Raw genomic sequence first — 21,939 nt, 5'->3', positions numbered from 1 at the left:
CATACCTTTATAAATTTAATTCTTAAGCTTTCTGGCATTGGTATGTTCTTGCATACACGGAATGTGTTCGATACAATATCTTCTGCTGCATATCCAAGCTTCCACAAGTGCGCTATTATCTGTTACAATGAAATAAAATTGTGATGTTTAAGACTGAAGATGAGGGACGCGGTGTCTGCCTTTGGGGAATTGATTCCTGTGAAGAAACTATCTGCTGAAAGCAATAATAAAAGAAATGAAGGTAATTTCTGAGATTGGTTGCCTATGGAACGCCCTGGTCCCGAACAATATATATCAAACGTGTGACTCGATGTCAACCACACAACTCTGGTGGCACAAGTTATGGGAAGTGTTTAGTGCATTGCCAGGGGAACATAATTTATCATTTTCAGTTGTGAACAGCAATGAGTGAAAGCATTGCAATTTCGAGTGCCGATAGTCACATATGGAGCAATCTAATTCATTGGTTATGTAGTCTAGAAAGTTGTTTGGAACTTTGTTGGCACTTAGAATAGCTCCCAAATGAGTATAGCAGGAACTGTGTACAATGTTGTGGACTTAACACTGTGAAACTATGCAAGGGAGGTGCGAATGTAATTTTTCTTTGCAACTGTATTGTGTGCAGTGTCAGAAGAGAACGTCTATAAGAAAGAACACATGATTTGACAGTTCCACATTATCCTTTGAGATGAGCATCATTGTAGTTTCTTGTTGGATGAAGACGGTAGTAAAGTAACTAAAGTTACTACTTTCATTTGTAATTAATTGTAACTTTGTAAAGTTCGTCTTTTGTCATAGCCCTAGTGAATGCTGTAAACAGTATCCATAACTCGCACCACCAGAGTTGTGTTCAACATCGAGACGCAAGTTCAATAAATGTCATTACTCACCCAAGTGTTAGATAGACAATCATTCTTGGAAATTACCGAAATTAATATTAATGCAGCTATCACCACACTTGACAGATTGCAGATGCTTATTTTGCTAAAACACGTTTCTTTCCATGTGACAAAGGTAATAGGAAGTTACAAAAAAGAATATAAGAAATAATTAATCTGCACAGCGGGCTGAACTAAAGACTCACCAAAATTAAGACTAAGAGCTTCAAAGAATTTCCCTATATAAATAAAATGCTGGTGAAATAAAATCTCTTCGTATAAAAGAAAAAAAATAATTAAAAAAATAGTATATATAATGTTTTCTGCTTGGGTGGACGTGCCTACATGTAAAGTGCGCTAACCACAAATAACACCAGGTCTTTGTCGGTACAAGCTGGACAGATTGTCATTTGACCACTAGTATCTGCGTGTACATAATAGGACGGAATTATAGTACACAAAAAGTCCCTCGAACAATATTAATGTAAACTTCATTGACAACAGCCATAGGAGACCGTGAAGAATACACTGCTTGTTCGATGATTCCGAGCTTGAATTTAAAAATAATTTAAACATGCAGGCAACTAAACATCAGAATTATCTCTTAACTGCGCAAGAACTTGCTAACAGCACGGAAGACACAAAAAAATAAAAAGCACAATCAAAGAACGACAAAACCAAAACACTTATATACAAAACACAGTGCCCCTGATGGCTGGTGCGAAATGTTTGACAATGCGATTGTTTCCAAACACACATGGACGACACGTGCAATACAACACTATGTAGCTACATGATGTCACCACATCAGCCCCCATGATGGAAGTAGAGCATTATTGCAAATAGCATGCTGAAAGTTGATGCGGTGACCAGTTCTTGAAGTATGTGTAGATAGGTACACTGCCATTGTAATCTGCAATGGCGGCAGTTATGAGGCAGCTGCTGGGTGAGGCCATAGTCTTGGAAGCTCTGGCACTGTCACTTCTTCAAAGACATAAGCCGGTTTAGTCCGTCTACAGAAACAGCGGTTGCCTTTCCATTAATTGAAATTCAATTGTCCTGTCTCCCCTTGCAACTACATGGTAGGGTCCTGAGTATGGCGGCTGCGATGATGAATGATGCCTTCCGTGCATACCACGATGTGTGAACAGGTTTTCAAGTCTTGATGCATGAAGGTGGTAGCTGTACCGTGTCTATGAGGATGGTGTGGGCATATTTGGGCCACATGCTCTTGCAGCTGGCATAGAAATTCCGATTGATCATCCCTTGGTTGTAACACAGCATTTGTTTCCACTAATTCTCCTGGAAGCCTCAACATCTCACCATACACCAGTTCCACTGAAGCACCGTCTAGATCTGATTCGAACGTGTTTCTGAGGCCGAGCATTATCATGGGAAGCACCTAGGTCCACTCAAGAGTCAAGACACATTAGTGTGGCCTTAAGTGAGCGATGCCATCTCTCGATCATCCCATTACTGGCTGTGTGGAAGCTCATATTTTGTGGTGATTTGTGCCGCAAAACTTCACAAGTTGTCTGAAAAGGTCGGATTCAAACTGTTGTCCTTTATATGTCATGATGTGTAACGGACAGCCAAAGTGCAACACCCAATGAACATGAAAGCGAAAGCCAGAATTTCTGCTGTAACATTGTCCACTGGTGCAGCTTCAGCCAGCAGGTGTAATGATCCATCATTGTAAGAATGTAACATTCGCTGTCAGATGATGGCAATGGACCAACAATGTCTATGTGGACATGACTGAAATGGACTGTCAAGGTCAGGAAGTTCGCTATCGTGCTTGCATGTGGTGGTGTAACTTGCTGTGTTGGCATTTGAGAACTCCTCCCCCAATCACGGCAGTCTTTCTGTATACCTGGTCAACATGTAATGGCACCGAGCGAGGTGGCGCAGTGGTTAGCACACTGGACTCGCATTCGGGAGGACGACGGTTCAATCCCGCCTCCGGCCATCCTGATTTAGGTTTTCCGTGATTTCCCTAAATCGCTTCAGGCAAATGCCGGGATTGTTCCTTTGAAAGGGCATGGCCGATTTCCTTCCCCAATCTTCCCTCACCAGAGCTTGTGCTCCGTCTCTAATGGCCTCGTTGTCGATGGGACGTTAAACACTAATCTCCTCCTCCAACATGTAACGATTCATCACTAGGTGGGTTGTCGATCTAATACCGGGGTGGCACAAGTCATGTAGCAGATGTCACAATACAGCTCGACATTGCTCCCTGGAACTTGGATAAGTTGCACATCAAACACCAATGTTTCTGCCGATAAAAGTACTTGTAGATCTTTATCTACTTTGTAGTTCTTTGGCATAATTGTTCAGGTGAAATGCATAAGTTAGCGGTTTGTGATTGGTGTAGATAATAAAGTCTCTAGCTTCCAGCTGAGATCTGAAGTATCTGACAGACTCAAACGGCCAAAAGTTCTCTGTTGCAGGCACTCCATACCTTTTGTGTGGGCAGTAGTTAGCATGAGGAAAATGTATGTGGTTGCCATATTGCTGCAACATTGTGCAGATTGCCATCTAGCTACCATCAACCACTAGAGCCAAAGGTGCAATAGGCTCAGGGTGTGCCAAAGGGTGGTGCCTGCAATGCTCTTTTTGGCCGCTTCAAATGCCACACATACTATTAGTCCATGTTATAGGCGAGTTACCTTGTTGTATGGGCCGGTGAGTGCTGCAATTAATGGTTCCTGTAATTCTGCAGATTGTGGCAAGTGAGAGAGATAAAAACTTAACATACCGAGGAATCAAATGGTTCAAATGGCTCTGAGCACTATGGGACTTAACATCTGAGGTCATCAGTCCCCTAGAACTTAGAACTACTTAAACCTAACTAACCTAAGGACATCACACACATCCATGCCTGAGGCAGGATTCGAACCTGCGACCATAGGGACGCGCGGTTCCAGACTGAAGCACCTAGAACCCCTCGGCCACACAGGCTGGCACCGAGGAATCAACGCAATTCCTTGGCCACACTTGGGTGTGAAATCCTTAAGATGGCTTCCACCTTCACTGGCAGTGGTAGCAATCCTGCTGTTTTCGAAACCTAGAAAATCCACTTGCCGGTAGCCAAACATACATTTGGCAGTGTTCAGGACTTTGCCGTAGTGTTCCAATCGCTTAAACACTTCCATTAAATGATGTTGCTGTTGCTCTGCTGATGACAAACTGAAATACTGTCCAGTAAGTGAAAGCAACAGTTAGGCTCTATAGGACTGAGTCAGTGAAGTGTTGCCATGTTTCAGCAGCATTCCTGAATCCAAAAGTCATGCATTTGCTCTCAAACATGCCAAAAGGAATGACGATCGCTGTCTTGGGACCTTCTCTGTTCAGCTATAGGGATCTGTGTGTACGGTTTTGCACAGTCCCAGGATGCTAAAAATAGCTGCACCACTCAACGCACAGTTCAGAGTCAGGTAACAATGGCACAGGGTATTTGTCCTGTACTGTTCTGGTATTCAAAGCTCTGTAGTCACTACAAGTCTGCCATGCACCATCCTTTTTTGGGACCAAATGTTGCGGTGAGGACCAGGGGCTGTTTGTTGGAAGGCCGCATTACACCTTCATGAATCATAATGTCAAACTCTGCTTTTACAATTTTAAGATGATATGAAGCTAAACATCACGGTTTGCAAGACATGAGAGGACCGTCGGTAGTCTCTATGTAGCAGACAGTGTTGTGCCTTACCTCCTTAGGTGCTCCGAAAGATCGTATCAGAGCCGGAAATCCATTCACCAGCTCTATGTTCTCACCATCCACCACCTGTGTTAGTTTAGCAGTATGTACGATTGCATTCCACCAAAATCAGAAACACTGTTAAACCTGTGGTGTTGTCAACTAGGTAGGAGTACTTCATGTCTGGCAGTAGATTATAATGGGCAAGGAAGTCGGACCTGATGACACGTTCGGCAACATCTGCAATGGTAAAATCCCACGTGAAGGCTTCTTGTAGGCCAGGTCTAGTTCGAAGCACAGACTGCCGTACATTGTTATGACTGAGTTATTAGCAGCAGTCAGACAGAATAAAGTGGGTGTTGGTTTCTGTGCAATATGGTCCATGGGTAAATGGACAAATTGGACCCAGTGTCTATTTAGTATTTCCAGCCGGACCACCGATCACTAACAAGCAGCCACAGAGGCACTGATCGGCAATCTGAGCAGGCACCTACTTCCGACCGCTGCTGCCATTTGGGTAAGTGCAGTAGGTTGTGCATCTGCGCACTTGCTCCCTGAATTTCGATGATACCAGCAGATGCCTAGCTGCTCAGGTTCAGTTGCGGATGAGGTTGTTTTTGACTTGCTGCGCGAGTGTTGGCGATATCGACTCTGGGTCAGTTTGAGAAGTTTGCCGATCTGCTGCGTCAATAGATCTACTTTGCCTGCCAAGCCCTCATAATTTGCATGCGAAACACTTGAAGTCACGCTACCGCACTGTTCAGTGATTGTACTGGCAGGAAATGGCGTCATCGCCTTCTAGATTTTATCTGCAAACTCCGCTACTATGTCCAAGGCGTGTCAGACCGTGACAACATAATTGCTTTGACAGGCGGTAGCAAGCAACTGCTCCATATTGAGCGCAGTAAGCTGTTTGGAATGGTTCCCACATTTACTTTGTTCTTAGGTGCTGCAAGAAGCCTGTCTCTGTCTCCAATACCTTCCACAGTGAGAATTTGACGGATTTGCCTCTTCCTGTGGTGCTGACATTCGTCAGATCAATTGTGCTTTAAGCCGGTTGTAGGAGTTAGCTTCTGGCGGTGAGGTAATTACATGTTGCACTTCTGCAGCGTACTCGTGATCTAATTGGCTTACTAACAGCGCAAACTTTGTAGCGTCTGGCGAAATTCCAGAATAGAAAAAGCTGGCCTCCACCTGCGCAAACCTGGATTGTGTGGCCAGAAAGGTGGTAGTCTTACAGCCAATCATGACATGGAGCGGTGAATGTCAGTCATTTTGAAAATCTCTTGAGTAAGCGCTCTCAACCCAATAATACTATGAGGTAAATCATGTCGGGGGTCACCACTTTGTTGTTAAAAGCTGGGCAGTCTGTTGTTCAACCATTAGAAGATGCTTTTACATAATACGACGGAACCACACTCCCTTTACTATATTAACATTAGCTTTATTGATTACAGTCACAGGAGATGGAGATGAGTACAAGGCTTGTTCAATCGTTCCGAGCTCGCACTGAAAATAACTTAACATGCAGGCAACAATACATCAGAGTTATCCCGTGTCTACGCACGAACTCATGCCAGCATGAAAGATACAATAAAAGTAAAAAGCATAATGAAAGAATAACAAAGCCAAAACAGACACATATAAAACACAGCAACTCTGGTGCTGGCAGGAAATATTTGATGGGGCGCTTGTTTCTAAACACATGCAGACAACACGTGCGATACAACACTACGCAACTGCACCACGATGTCGCCAGAGTTTTGTACTGTTCCATTGCCTCACCCCCCCCCCCCCCCCCCCCCCCCAAAATTGCAAGCCCATGACTACAAGTGGTTGATATAATGGAAAGTTCATTTTATTATTGTTTAATTAAACAATACTTTAGCTGATGTAATGTAAGTGTATTTTATCACTGTTTAATTAAACTAAGATTAAACTGTGATTCTGGTAACAGAAAGACAGCTATTCTCCACATGTGTACAAAGTACATCATGTTATGTTCGAGGGTTAATTGTTTTGATTTCACACAAAGGGAAAAGAAAATGCCATGTGCTGCATGATGCTTGCAGATGAAATAACCCATTAAAAATTCGAAATACAGTCAAATTAAATCTCATGAAATATTCTAGAGGAGTCTCACAGCACAGACAGACTGATTGCAGAAATGACTAAAATCCTCCATTTTACAGATCAATTTCTAACCCCCCCCCCCCTTCTACCCACACACACATATTCATATAGACATACTGGTACTATCATCTTTTGAACTTGCTTGCAATTGCAGTTTTTAAAAATAAAAATTCAGTGGAGTGAACTCAAAATGTCATTACCAAATGAAAAACACTGAATTATTACAAAACAGCTGCAATTTTCAACACTTTTATGAGACTATTAAACATAAATAAGATGTTATAAGAAATATATTGAAAATTCACAAGACAAATAATCCAAAGATAATACGAGTAATAAACAAAGAAGTGTAGCAGTCCCAGAAGGATATCGAAAAGAGCTGGCAAGCTTGATGTTACTGTATCTTTTGGAAGAGGGATACACTACACTATCAAAACTCGTAAGAATGAAGAAGTTCCTTTTGCTGGTAATCATAATGAATTTCCATGTACTGGTATTTACTAAGTGAAATTTAACTTTCTGTTAAACAGCAATTGTCTTTTCCAGCAATTCTATGGCTCAAGTTATTTTCTTGCAGTAGTCTTTCCACCAATTATCATATTTCAAAACATGCAGGGATTTAAACTTCAGCACTTGAAACTAAATGTACAATTGTTTGATTAGGGCTTCATTCTATTTTCCAACATGCATGCTACCATATTTCTGGAGATTTTTCTTTATTATACCAAAGCTTTGATATTTAGCCTCTCACGAGAAATTTTTCAGTTTTATTTCTTCTCTGGCAAACTTTCAACACTTAACCGGTATTAATTATTAAAAAACTCTACAGCAATGAGACTATATATATTTTTACTACCCAACACACTAACAGTGTTGAGGTACAGTTCTGTGATATCTGTGAACTGAGGCAGAGACAATATGAACAGCCGACTACTATTTTTTCTTAAGCCACTGCAGTTTTTCAACGCAAGCATGATTCCTTGATACACCGTATTTCAACCCCATTGACCATTAACGGCAGAAAAAAAAGTGGGCTTATGGGGTTTCTGAAATTACTGATTAAAATGTTTTCTGGTTTACATTTTAAATGCTTGCTTTTATTTCAAGCATATTCTTGGGGTAAAACAAAGAACACCAGTGATAAAAAAGTTTACAATAACAGGTCAAAAGCTTATCGAGTTTTGTAAAAGAACACTCTATAAAACTTACATATGCCTTAATAACTGAAAATATGTGACACTACATTTTTCTCATTACTAACTTCAGTTGGGATGGGCCCTTATTTTGACAGCACTGAATCCAAATGAACCAATACCACAAACAAAACCAAAACATGACTGACTTTGTCCCCCAGGAATTTCCTTATACACCATTGTTTTAGTTGTTAATTTATTAAGTGAACATCACTGTTGCTGGCTCCTTTTTTCTGTAAGTCCAATTTCCGAAAATGTCTTTCTGTTCACAATTGGTTACTCATCAAGCAAGTTTTAAAAATGGAATATCTTAAAATAATCCTTTTGCCAATTTGTTTCCCTTACCATTCACCTATGTGAAATCTTTTACAATTACTGAACAAAGCACTGACCCACAGTACTTATGCAGATCTTCAATAAAATATTTAAAAGTAGACTTTCCATCAGTAACTCACTTGCTGTCATACACTACTCTTTATGTGTAGGGACTTGAAAATGTATCATCTGTTTTGGGGAAAATTGTTTTCTTTTTTCTTTGTTTGTAAAATGATTAGACATACTAATATAAAATGTTGTTATGCTGGGTGCCAGAAAACTGAGTCTTCCAAGCTTCGAAACTGACTTTAAAAAATGTGGTGATTGGGGAACATTTTGGCTTTAATGTTTGCTTTTGCCAAAATTTCCAACAGTTTTTTTCAGAAATGGTCAGAGTTTGTTTTCTTCTTCGTCTCTATCCAAGCTTGCAACAAATGATTGTTTCTCTTGGGATGCAGCACCATTTTCCTGCCAGTGAACAGATTGCTTCTCTGATTTAACGTATTTCTCAACATTATTTTTCTTCTCATGCATAATTTGATTGTTACAAAATCAGCAGAATACTGATTTCGAACTGTTGTGGGAATTCGTAGCTGTGCGACCCATCCTTACAATGCTACACACGGAAACAAAAAGATACTTGGCAATCAAATAGAAGCGAAAATGACTGAGTGTTACGGGGAAACTCTCGGTGTGATCGACATATGTTGACATATTTTCTTTTCCGGTCGCTACAGTGCAGAGTGTGGATTTTGAACTGGTAGCCAGCTGTCTGGACAAACAAACTAGAATCACACTGAGGTGACAAAACTCATGGGATCATGATATTCACATATACAGATGGCTGCAGTATCGCACACACAAAGTATGAAAGGGCAGTATACTGGAGGAGCTGTCATTTGTACTCGCATGATTTATGTGAAAAGATTTCTAATGTGATTATGGCCACACAACGGGGGTTAACAGTCTCTGAATGGTAGTTGGAGCTAGATGCACTATTCAATATTCCAAGGTTAACAGTATCAAGAATATGCCAAGAATACCAAATTTAAAGAATTTTGTCTCGCAGACAATGCACTGGCCAATGGCGTGACCGAGAGCAGCGGCATTTGTGTAGAGTTGTCAGTGCTAACAGACAAGCAACACCGCTTGGAATACCTGCAGAAATCAATGTGGGATGTATGACTAACATATCTGTTAGGGCACTGAGGTGAAATTTGGAGTTAATGAGCTACAGGAGCAGATGACCGGTAGGAGTGCCTTTGCTAAGACCACATAGCCTGCGGCACCTCTCCTGGGCTTGTGACCATACCAGTTGGACCCCTGAAGACTAGAAAACTATGGCCTTGTCAAATGAGTCCCAATTTCAGTTGGTAAGTGCTAACGGTAGGGTTTGAGTGTGGCGCAGACCCCATGAAGCAATGAACCTGAGTTGTCAACAGGCACTGTGCAAGCTAGTTTTGACTCTATAATGGTGTGGGCTGTGTTTGCATGACTGGACTGGGTCCTCCGGTCTGACTGTACTTATCATTGCTGTAAATTGTTATGCTTGGCTACTTGGACACAATGATGGAATTGCCACTGGACCAGAACAGTTCTGGCAACACTTTCACAATTATGGATGGCTGTGGAGGCAGCATAGCTCAGTATTTCTCGAGAGACTTCTGACAATTTGTCGAGTCGTGCCACATCGAATTGCTGCACTATGCCGAGCAAAAGGTGGTCCGACATGGTATTAGGAGGTATCCAACAGCTTTCGTCACCTCAATGTATGACTGCCAGAAGGGAAAGGAGTGGCACAAAGAAAACAAGCCCCCCTTCCCACTCACAGGTCAGCCAGCCATCTGTGCTTTCTATGAAAGCAGAGCCGACACATGATCACAGGGGTCGCCAATCCCTTCTAGTGTGATGGGGGCCATAATCTAACTCCGTGATGGAACAATGTTAGTGTCTTCATTCATTTCAAAAAGAAGAGGAAAAATAATAAGCAACACACACCACACAATATTCAGTAATGGCTAACACGCAATTGCTTGCTTACGTTCCCAGTGTTGTAAATGATGTAATTCAAGTGCAACATCTACCGGTGTATGATGCAACCTCAGTTCAAATCATATGCCACCTAAAACTGTCACAGTGTCCACATTATACCAACTTTTGAACTTCAGCTAGCCAACAAACGGGTTTTTCTGTGTTCTAAGATACTAAGTCTCATGGCTGAGTTCTAAGTTGCATTGCATGGCATGTATATTATACAGACCTTTCGATCATCCACAATTGGTGTGACACCAGAGCATTGAGTGTATTTGTATGACATCGTATTGTCTCACACATCATTAGGCTTTGCCCAATGATGTGAAACACAGAAGTAGCTGTAAATTTGTTACATTTTTTATATTTACGAGGTGTGTTTAAGAAGTACAGTGATTTTATACTTTTATGAAAAAATATTTATTTATTCATGAATATTCATGTTTTCCCCTTCAAAGTAATCCCACTCTGATGCAATACACTAGTGACAACGCTTCTTTCAATCCTCAAAGCACTTGCTCATAAGCACTTTTTGGTACAGCCTTGAGTACTTCCAGCGATGCAGTTTTTATTTCCTCAATCGTTTAAAATCTTTGTAGTTTCTTAGGTCTCTTCAGTTCTGGCAACTGGAAAAAGTTACAGGGGCCCAAATCCAGCAAATATGGTGGCTGAGGCACGATTGTCAGGTTGTTTTTGCCCAAAAGATCTCCCTCAAGCAATGATGAATTAGCACTTTCATTGTAGTGATGCAAAAGCCATGAATTGTTTTTCTACAATTCCTGATGTTCTTTGCATATTGCTTCTCGCAAACGGAACACAATATCAAGGTTATACTCCTTATTGCTCGTATGACCTTGATACAAAAATTCATAATGCGTACACCATGGTAATTGGAGATAGGAAAAATAAAATATAAATAAATAAAGATGAGCAACACTTTGACATTTGATCGAACTTGGCAGGCTTTTTTCGATCTTCGTGCTCTGGGATGCTCCCATTGGGACAACTGGGCTTTGGTTTCGACGTCATAAGTCATAACTGTAAACCCAATTCAACAGCTCCTGAGCAATGCTCATGTGATGGTTCTTCCAATCAAAGTTGAGAAGTTTTGGAACAAACTTCGCTGACACACATCTCATACCCAAGACATTCAACAAAAATTTTATGACATGAGTCAACTGATATGCCAACAGTATCTGCAACTTCTCTTACAGTAATTTGGCAATTTGCCAAAACAATTTTCTTCACAGCTTCGACGTTATCATCTGTTGTTGATGTGCTGGGGCATCCAGAGCAAGGTTTGTCACTGGAATCTTCTCAGCCATCTTGGAAGAGCTTGTACCACTTGTAAACTTTTTTTTTCTTTCTTACTTAGAGTGGACTCACCATGTGCCACTGTCTACATTTCAAGTGTTTTAGAGCACTTGATTCCATTTTTATTTGCTTCATTTTTTTACAATAATCGAAAATTGGTGAGCACACTGAAACCCATCTAACCTTTCTATCTGTCAAAAACAAACAAAGTACGTGTACACTTGAGACTGTGAACATATGTTCGGGACAAGCATTGGGAAAGGGGGGGGGGGGGGGGGGGGGGGGGTCGACAATTGAATGTACGTTGCCCGCGCAATTCGAAGTCACCTTACTTTTTGAACAGCCCTTGCATGTGGTGAAAATGAGGATATTTTGAACAATCTCTGATAAAATAGTTCATCTGTATGCAATTCACTATGGAGCAGCATTTAGTAGGTAATTTTCAGTTTTCACATTTTGAGGCAGAATTCACATTTATTGCAAATGAGAATTTTTCCTGACTATTTATGTGCCAATTTATTGCTCTATACCATTATTTATTCGGCTCTCTGTATACTACAAAGGACTTATCATCATCTTAGCAATTAACATTTGAGAAATGTTTACTCTTTTCTTCCAGCAGTTCTATCTTAAGTGGTCAGATTCAATGGTGACACATTTTCTGTGCCACTGTCTAAGCCAAAATGCTGAAATAACAGCACACACTACTTGGCATGTGGTGGAACAACCCTTGGCTTTGTTGTGTAATACTTGTATAATTATATAGACAGATCACTATGATGGACACAATTGTGAATCGACTAACTTTCTCTGTTTTGATAAATTTATGATCACCTTCATTTAAAACGTTAATAAAGCAGTCACCTGCAATTTTACAGTCATTACTAACTTTGTAATAAATTTCAATATTTTAATTTGTCTTCAATGAAATAAAGTTTTAGCATACCTTGTACGCTTTCTCCACATTTCCATCCATGCAGTGCTGCAGCATTTCTTTAATAAGTAATGGATGTGGTTCATCACATACCTAAAAAACATAATAATTTGTCAGAACATAAAGATCTCTACATTCTGCTGTCACCTCTAAATTAGTAGCAGTTTATATTTTTAGCATAGTTGTCTTGTGCAGCACAAATGACTGAAAATGCAATATAATGATTTGAAAATATTTCACCATAAACAAATTACCAAATAGAATACAGAGTAATCCTATAACCAAGTCTACTATAGTGTTGATATTACAGTGGAAACTCCAGGTAGGAATATCAACAATGTAGGAAAAGACAGATTGCTGCTTACTATAACGAAGACACATCATGTTCCAGAGAGGCACTCCAGAAAGATACTCACATATACCATATTTACCCGAATTTAAGCCGCGCTTTTTTTCCCGTTTTTGTCATCCAAAAAACCACCTGCGGCTTAGAATCGAGTGCAAACTAAGCGGAAGTTCTGAAAAACGTTGGTAGGTGTCGCCACAACTAACTTCCACCATCGAATATATGTAGCACTACACAGGCATGCTTTGCAGGCACAAAGATAAATACTGGCGCCAAAACCTCTTGAGTCAGTAAATAAATTGAAAAAAATGTGGAAGACGAGCTTTTTCTCCGCCCCGAGTTTCGATCACTACATTTTCATACATTATCCAACGAAGTAAATACAAATTCCGTATTGTTAATCTTCGAATGTAGCAGCATTTCAACGTACTACGAAAATCCGACTGGCAAGACTGTTTGGGATGTTTGTCAATATGGCCAACTCTACGTTATGCATTTTTCCTACCTGTGAGAAGAGATGGTTGCTAATAGGAACTTTTATGAATTGTGAATCATATACAGTATTCTCTTCACCATAAGAATAATACAAATATAAACATTTTGTAATGTATTCTTTCATGTTTGCTGCTATCTCATTTAAATCCTGTTTACCTAATAAACTACGAAACTAGTGTGAGATAACAGCAAACGAGGAAGAATATACATATCATGTCATGTTTATATTCGTATTATTCTTATGCCTAATACTGATACAGTCAGAAATGAAGCACAGCAACTGACTAGATTTTTAAATCTAAGATGACTGTAATTTCTGTGCAGAATGTAATGTACAAAAGAGACATTTGCAAAGATTTTCAAACAGCAAAAAATTTTAGCTAAACTCTAGTTCAGAACATTTTCTATCGTACGCAGTCTATTATTTGGTTCTTGTTGATCATTATCAAAGAAAGCAGCAGTGTAAGTAACAACAAACAGCAGTCTCTTGCCATTGTTTTGCTAATGAGACAATTCCTCTCTTTTTTTTATCGTAAGCGGCGGTAGCGCGCGCAAAAGAAGCCATGATGCTGCGAGCGTCGATAGGTCGTAAACAAACACTATCAGAATGCAACAAACAATGCATGACACAGTCCAATAACGCATTTTGAGCTAAGAGTGATGTAAACACCTATAACAAAGAGAACGGCACTTATCAGACCAAAGAAAAATAAGCAATCGATTCAAACCAGACGAAGCACGTGGAAAACGAAGGGTACCCGTATAAATATGGATGGAGCGCCTGACGCATAGCAATGGCTACCTGGTAAAGCTTAACTGCTAAGCTTACAACTCGAACCAAACTACTGTAGCTGTATTGTCATTCATTCGACCTAAATTGTGTCTCATATTACAATGGACCAACTTTGTTTCGATTTGGAGGTGCGGCCTAAAACTTTTCTCTCCCTTGAATTTCGAGTCTCAAATTTCAGGTGTGGCTTAGATTCAGGAAAATTTTTTTCCCTTGATTTCGAGTCTCATTTTTCAGGTGCAGCTTAGATTCGAGTAAATACGGTAGGTTTTAGCCATAGTCTTCGTCCGTAAAATGCCGCGCGCGCGCGCGCCCACACACACACACACACACACACACACACACACACACAACCGTCAACTCCAGCATCTCGGGCTGAACAGAACTACTGGTAAGTACTTAGAGCATGTCATACCATGCAATTATTTAACAGCAATACTAACGAGCAACATGAAATGAGATGAACACATCATTATTAGGAAGAAGTACATGGAAGAATTGTCCAAAGGGTTGTAAATGATATTGTATACACAACATTAGTGACATCATTCTTATAGTATTGCTCCAGTATTTGGAGTCCTTATCAACTAGGGACAAAAACAAAGAGAGAATTCACAGATGCCCATATTAAAATGTAGCAGTGATAATCAGGAAGTAAAATGAGAATCTTTGAATAAAAGGTGGTAACATTTTCATTAAATTACACACATCAAAAAAGTTTTGCATCACCTCGGTTCCAAGAGTTCCGGAACCCGTACAGAAAATTGGGAGAGAGATCAACATAAACATTTCCACCCTTTTTATTGTTCATGAAAACCACGCATTGCATGTTGTACCGCCACACAGCGATCCCGTCAGAGCTGGTGGTCCAGATTGCTGTATACACTAGTACTTCTTGCACTGAAGCATCCCTGTATTCATCATGGCATACTATTCACAAGTTCATCAAGGCACTGTTGGTACAGATTGTCCCACTCGTCAATGGCGATTTGGCGTGGATCCCTCAGAGTGGTTGGTGGGTTACGTCATGCATAAACAGCCCTTTTCAATCCATCCCAGGCATGTTTGATAGGATTCATGTCTGGAGAACATGCTGGCCACTCTAGTCAAATGATGTTATCCTGAAGGAAGTCATTCATAAGATTTGCACGCTGGGGGCGTGAATTGTCGCCCATGAAGACGAATGCCTCACCAATATGGTTGCACTATTGGTCGGAGGATGGCATTCACGTATCATACAGCCGTTACGGTGCCTTCCATGACCACCAGCGGTGTACGTCGGCCCCACATAATGCTACCCCAAAACAGCAGGGAACCTCCACCTTGCTGCACTCAGACAGTGTGTCAAGGGCATTCAGCCTGACCAGGTTGCCTCCAAACATGTCTCCAACAATTGTCTGGCTGAAGGAACGTGTGGCACTCATCAGTGAAGAGAACATGATGCCAATCCGGAGTGGTCCATTTGTCATGATGTTGGGCCCATCTGTACTGCGCTACGTGGATGTTGAGAGTGAAGTTGTGCATCATGCAGCCTATTGCACACAGTTTGAGTCTTAACACGACGTCCTGTGGCTGCATGAAAAGCATTATTTAACATGGTGGCATTGCTGTCAGGGTTGCTCCAAGCCATAATCCGTAGGTAGTGGTCATCCACTGCAGTAGTAGCCCTTGGGGGGCCAGAGTGAGGCATGTCATCGACAGTTCCTGTCTCTCTGTATCTCGTCCATGTCCAAACAACATCGCTTTGGTTCACTCCGAGACGGCTGAACACTTCCCTTGCTGAGAGCCCTTCCTGGCATAAAGTAACAATGCAGACACTCGAACTGCGATACTGACCATCTAGGCTTGGTTGAACTACAACACGAGCCGTGTACCTCCTTCCGGGTGGAATGACTGGAACTGACCGGCTGTTGGACCTCCTGTCTAATAAGCACTGCTCATGCATAGTTGTTTACATATTTGGGCGGGTTTAGTGACATCTCTGACCAGACAAAGCGACTGTATCTGTGATACAATATCCACAGTCAACGTCTATCTTCAGGAATTCTGGGAACTGGGGTGATGCAAAACATTTTTTGATGTGTGTATGTCCAGCAAAATTAGAGAACTGGAATGCAAGGAAAACTGTGCAACCATTCTACCACCAACATAGTTCGAGGAGATTATATAAAAGTAAGTTACACGTTATTATGGCAGGTCAAGTAACTTTTCTTGAATGTTGCACTACACTTCAAAGTGACACAGATACAGTACAATATCTTTTGGACAATCTCTATAAACAATGGTTGGAACATTCTACTAAGCAACCAATTACTTGACAAGAGAAATCGCTTCTCGGTAGCAGAGCCATCGAAGAATAGCTGTGTGAATGTCATCATTGAAACCCCTCCCGAAGAAATTCTTTCAGGTTGGCGGAAAGATGGAAATCCCACACTGAAAGATGTTCCTTCCTCATTAGCATCACTGTCTGTGCAGCCTTGGTCAAACTGTTGGCACCATTTCACTATGGCTGGCTGTGACATTCGGAATTTCACCATGAATCTAGGTGCATTTAGATGCTTTGCCCACAAGAATCTTACTGTCCTGCACACTTCAACTATGGAGTACATTTCCAGTTGCCACACCAATTCACTCCCACACTTGTACAACAGCAGAACCATGCCTGCAAGAAATCCAAAACATGTGCTCTCTTCTGACAATAAGCCACTCCTGTAGGGTAATTGTCTTAGCATGGGATGACATGTAATTTACTTTCTCAAGTCCCTGCATATATCATATAAGGATCATGATAATAAGATAAGAGAGATTATGGTGTGCAGGGGCATATAGAGAATAATTATCCTCTTACTCTGTATGTAAATGGAATAGGACACAAAACTGCTAGAACCAGTATGAAGTATTCTCTGTCATGCACTGTACAGTGGCGTGTGTGTGTGTGTGTGTGTGTGTGTGTGTGTGTGCGTGCACCTAAATACAAATTTTGTAGGAAAATACATTAATGACTCTGTAGTGAGAGTACAATAAAATACCTAACTTGAAAACATTTTCACTGCTGACATGTCCAAATCCATTAAATGTTGACTGCAAGTTGTTAAATGCTTGACGCATGTCTCCCTGTGCTGTAAACACAATTGCCTCCAGTCCATCATCTGTGTAGGAGACCTAGAAGAAACACACACACAAAAAGTACTATTCACATGTACAATTACTTAACAACAATCTCATGTAAATTGTGGAAGATGTTTCTTACCCCTTCCTTCTGGCAAACCTCAATAACTTTGGCAAGAATCTGAGCATCATTAAGTTTGCCAAATCGCAACACAGCACACCGAGACTGTATTGGTTCTATGATTTTTTCACTGTTGTTACATGCTAACGCAAATCGTGTTGTTTTACTGTACAACTCCATTGTACGCCTCAGAGCCTGCTGAGCACCTTCTGTCATACTGTAACAGAAAGTTACTACTTTTTGATGTTGAGTTGCCATGAACATAAGTCCTTCATTTTTTATGAATAATGTGCATATTATAAAATGATTCCACATTTTATGAAAGACTTTCTTATTTTGCCTTGATTATATATAAGCATTTTACCTTCCTGGTCTCTTTGCATTCCAAATACACCATAGTACTAGCTTTCTATCCAGAGGAATGGGTGGTACTGTGAGGGACTATTCACTGTAGTAAATTTTTTTTTTTTTTAAATCTAACATGGAATGAAAACATTATACTCTAGATAAGTGACTCTTTTTAATGCTAAACAATGTTACTGTCTGCAGCAAATCACATGTGGTGATGAAGTTTTGGGAGAAGCTAGAAAACTTACTAGTATGTAGGGACTAATTCAAACACAGTATGGCAGTCAGGCATGTGGCTGGAATGCACGATATTGAAGGTTTACGTATTTAAGAAAGCAAAGTTAGTTGATGCCACCACTTTCTAAAAAAAAAAAAAAAAAAAAAAAAAAAAACATTTAGACTGTGAAACACTTAATAATACTGTACAGTGGGTGCAGATTCTGTACTGAAAACACAAAATTAAAATTAATCTCTCTGTGAAATCATAGTTCAGTTATTGATATATATTTGCATTCCAGAAAGCTATCAGACACTGGATAAAAAAATAACTATTTGCACTGAGTGACACAGATTAAAGTTTGTGCCAGGCTGATGGAGACGAGACCAGATTTACTGGTTTGCATTATGAAACAAGATTCATTAACTTACAATTATAGTTACAACTGGGGAAGCACCTCCAACATTTTGTCCATACGAAGCACAACAAAATTTTACTTACAGTTTAAGAAAGAAAGTGGATGCAAATATTTTAAAAAATTACAATTTACATAATTCAGACAGGCTGGTTTGGTGATGTGTTGGTGTGTCTAGGTCCAGATGGCACAGGTTGTGATGTAATGACTTGCAAGTTGTGTATGTTGTGCTCAACATGTTCTGTCACTGGGTGGGTCAGCTTTGTTCTTGGTCACAGTTTCGCAGTGCGCATTCATTGGATGAGCACCTGGTTTGCGATGGTGCCCATGTAAAACACTGTACAGAAGTTACAGCAGAGTTAGTGTATGTGATATGACTAATTCCACAGGTTGTCCTACATCCAGTGTCAGAGCTGGAAAAGTGCTGGGTGAGTGCATCGGCAGGGCTTTTACCCGAATCTTCCTTCTGGAATCTACCAATGTGGCCACATCTACACTCAACTCCTCAAAAATATATCCTAACCTACACCATGTGATCAAAAGTATCCGGACATCTGGCTGAAAATGACATACAAGTTTGTGGCACCCTTCACTGGTTATGCTGGAATTCAATATGGAGTTGGACCACCCTTGCCCTTGATGATAGCTTCCACTCTCACAGGCATATGTTCAATCAGGTGTTGGAAGGTTTCTTGGGGAATGGTAGCCCATTCTTGCACTGAGGAGAGGTATTGATGTAGATCGTGAGGCCTGGCATGAAGTCGGTGTTCCAAAACATCCCAAAGGTGTTCTATAGGATTCAGGTCAGGACAATGTGCACGCCAGTCCATTACATGGATGTTATTGTCGTGTAACCACTCAGCCACATGCCGTGCATTATGAACAGGTACTCCAACGTGTTGAAAGATGCAATCACCATCCTCTAATTGCTCTTCAACAGTGGAAAGCAAGAAGGTGCTTAAAACCTCAATGTAGGCCTGTGCTGTGCTAGTGCCACGCAAAACAACAAAGGGTGCAACCCCCCTCTATGAAAAAAACCACCACACTGTAACACCACCGCCTCCAAATTTTGCTGTTGGCACTACACACGCTGGCAGATGATGTTCACCGGGCATTCGCCATACCCACACCCTGCCATTGGATCACCACATTGTGTACCGCGATTCGTCACTCCACACATTTTTCCACTGTTCAATCGTCCAATGTTTGCACTCCTTACGCCAAGTGCGGCGTCGTTTGGCATTTACCGGTGTGATTTGTGGCTTATGAGCAGCCGCTCCACCACAAAATCCAAGTTTTCTCATCTTCTGCCTGTCATAGTACTTGCAGTGGATCCTGATGCAGTTTGGAATTCCTGTGTAATGGTCTGGATAGGTGTCTGCCTATTACACATAAGTACCCTCTTCAAGAGACGAGGTCGGCATGTACCTTTTATACTGTATGTGTCCCTTCACATTTTCACTTCACTATCTCATCAAAAACAGTGGTCCTAGAGATGTTTAGGAGTGTGGAAATCTCACTTACAGACATATGAAACAAGTGACATCCAATCACCTGACCACGTTTGAAGTCCGTGAGTTCTACGGTGTGTCCCATTCTGCTCTCTCACAATGTGTAATGACTACTGAGGTCACTGACATGGAGTACCTGGCAGTAGGTGGCAGCACAATGCACCTATTATGAAAAACTTATGTTTTTGGGGATGTCCAGATACTTTTGATCACATAGTGTACGTTGGGACTCAAACCTGAAAACTTTCCTTGTGCAAGCTGTCTCTCATGCCAATATATCTCACCCAATAAGAGGACTGTCCGAGAAAGTAAAGGATCCAAGACCCAGTCCAGCACAAAGTTTTAATCTGCCATAAAGTTTAAAAAACAGGACGTATTCCGCTGCAGAGTGGAAGATTCACTGAGTAAAATAAAAATATCGAGACAGTGATCCGCATGTGTTTGGTTGTTCGCAACCCTTTTAATATATTGGTGTGTTATCTCTGCCCAGCAACAAACACTATTTTGTTATCATAATCATCAATTTTAAATGACAGAAAGATGCCACAACAAATTCAACAGTCCATCACGTATCAAGACTACAGTTGACTACATCAGAATTCTGTAGTCCAGAAGCAAATACACTGTTCATAACCTTCTCCTCCTCTTGCCCCATTTGACCCTAAATCTCATTGACTACAATACTGTCACATTGTAACGACCCTCCAGTCAAAAGCTGAAAGCAGGGATGCCAAAGAAGTACAATACTTAGAACTGAAAGCACATTTACAATGAACACCATACCACACCCAGAACAGAACTGATGTCCTGGACGGAGAGTGCTGTTATTTACAAACATCTGAAAGTCCAGAATGCTGCTATTTTCACACGTATAAAATTTCCCACATACACAAACGTAAGACACTTCAAGAATCTTTCAGAAATGATAAATATTCAATAACAAATAATTGCTGGTGATCAGGTTTGAGTTGGTGACCCAAAGCACATCAGCCAGCAACGCCATACACTACCCTACATTGCATGCAACACAGTTCACAGCATTGCTCTGTCTCTTGGAGTGAAAGTGACGCGCTGTTTGTAAGTTCTCAATGGATCTAGATCTTCTCAACGGTCCTCTGCTGGCAGCACTGGCATGCCCACGCAGTCTGATAATGTTGTTACATCCTCTTCACAACGATGATACCTGAAGGTAGTCCCTCCCATCGAAGCTTCCAGATCATCGAGCGGGTCTTCAGTTTTCTTGAACCTCCCACTGTTGATTTGGTCTCTGGACTGCAGTAGACCTTCATACAGAGGACAGGGACAGTGCTTCGATGCTTTTGTCTTCCTGATGGTAGATCATAATCCTCAACTTTGTAAGTGACATCCAACAAGCAACAAAGGATACAATACAGACAAAAGCAGTGCTTTAGTTATTTTTGGACTACTCACACTTTCTGCACAAGCGTAAAGAATCTGTACTAAATCTCCCTAGCTGTATCTCACTTGCCAGTGCTTGGAGTTATAATGTTACTAGCCTTGCTCCTGAGTGTCCAGGCTCAATATGCAAGCCAGCTGCCTTGCTTCTTCAGTCCTGGTGATGAAGTGTTTCACACAGTCAACCTGAGTATAATCTGGTTGAAATAGGAACAGTGTAACCATTATTGTTTTGGTCATGTGACTGTGGGGCAAAAAGATTAGTGTGAAGCCTGTAGAGTCTTTCTTCACTGTGTTGTATGCAAATGTCACGAAGGGCAATGTTGTATCCCAACCTCTGACATCAATGTACATCAACAGCATATCTGCAAGTGTCTCATCACAGATCATCATGTCTTGCACTGTGCTTCAAAATGACATCTTTTACATGGAGCAGCTTTTGGAGTTTCACCAACTGCCACAGTTTTAGTGACAGCATAGCTGGTAGGATAGTCAGCACAGACTATTATCCATCGATTTTTGCTTGTTGACTTCGGGAACCTCCCTAAGAGATTGATCCCAATTCAGTGGAAAGGTGCTGCTGCAGGTGGGATTGATACTAGATGCTCCGGAGGTAGCTGCAGCACATGCTTCCACAGTTGCCTTTCCTTATAGCGGCTCCCATAGTGTCTTCGTGA

General features: G+C 41.0%; 1 protein-coding gene across 1 annotated transcript in view; it reads right to left on the bottom strand.

The window, feature by feature from the left end:
- LOC124745632 (replication factor C subunit 2) overlaps positions 1–21,939 on the bottom strand; it is a 58,537-nt gene that overhangs the window by 314 nt on the left and 36,284 nt on the right. The window contains exons 4-7 of the mRNA XM_047248937.1: positions 17,377–17,572; positions 17,160–17,288; positions 12,508–12,588; positions 6–119 (exon numbers count right to left, since the gene is read on the bottom strand). Coding sequence (XP_047104893.1) covers positions 6–119; positions 12,508–12,588; positions 17,160–17,288; positions 17,377–17,572 — 520 coding nt within the window. The remainder of the gene's footprint in view (positions 1–5; positions 120–12,507; positions 12,589–17,159; positions 17,289–17,376; positions 17,573–21,939) is intronic.

Source organism: Schistocerca piceifrons, chromosome 1 (assembly GCF_021461385.2).
Source record: "Schistocerca piceifrons isolate TAMUIC-IGC-003096 chromosome 1, iqSchPice1.1, whole genome shotgun sequence".
In the NCBI taxonomy this organism is placed as follows: domain Eukaryota; kingdom Metazoa; phylum Arthropoda; class Insecta; order Orthoptera; family Acrididae; genus Schistocerca; species Schistocerca piceifrons.
The sequence above is the reverse complement of the archived record's forward strand: the minus strand, read 5'-3'. Positions and strand labels throughout refer to the sequence as shown.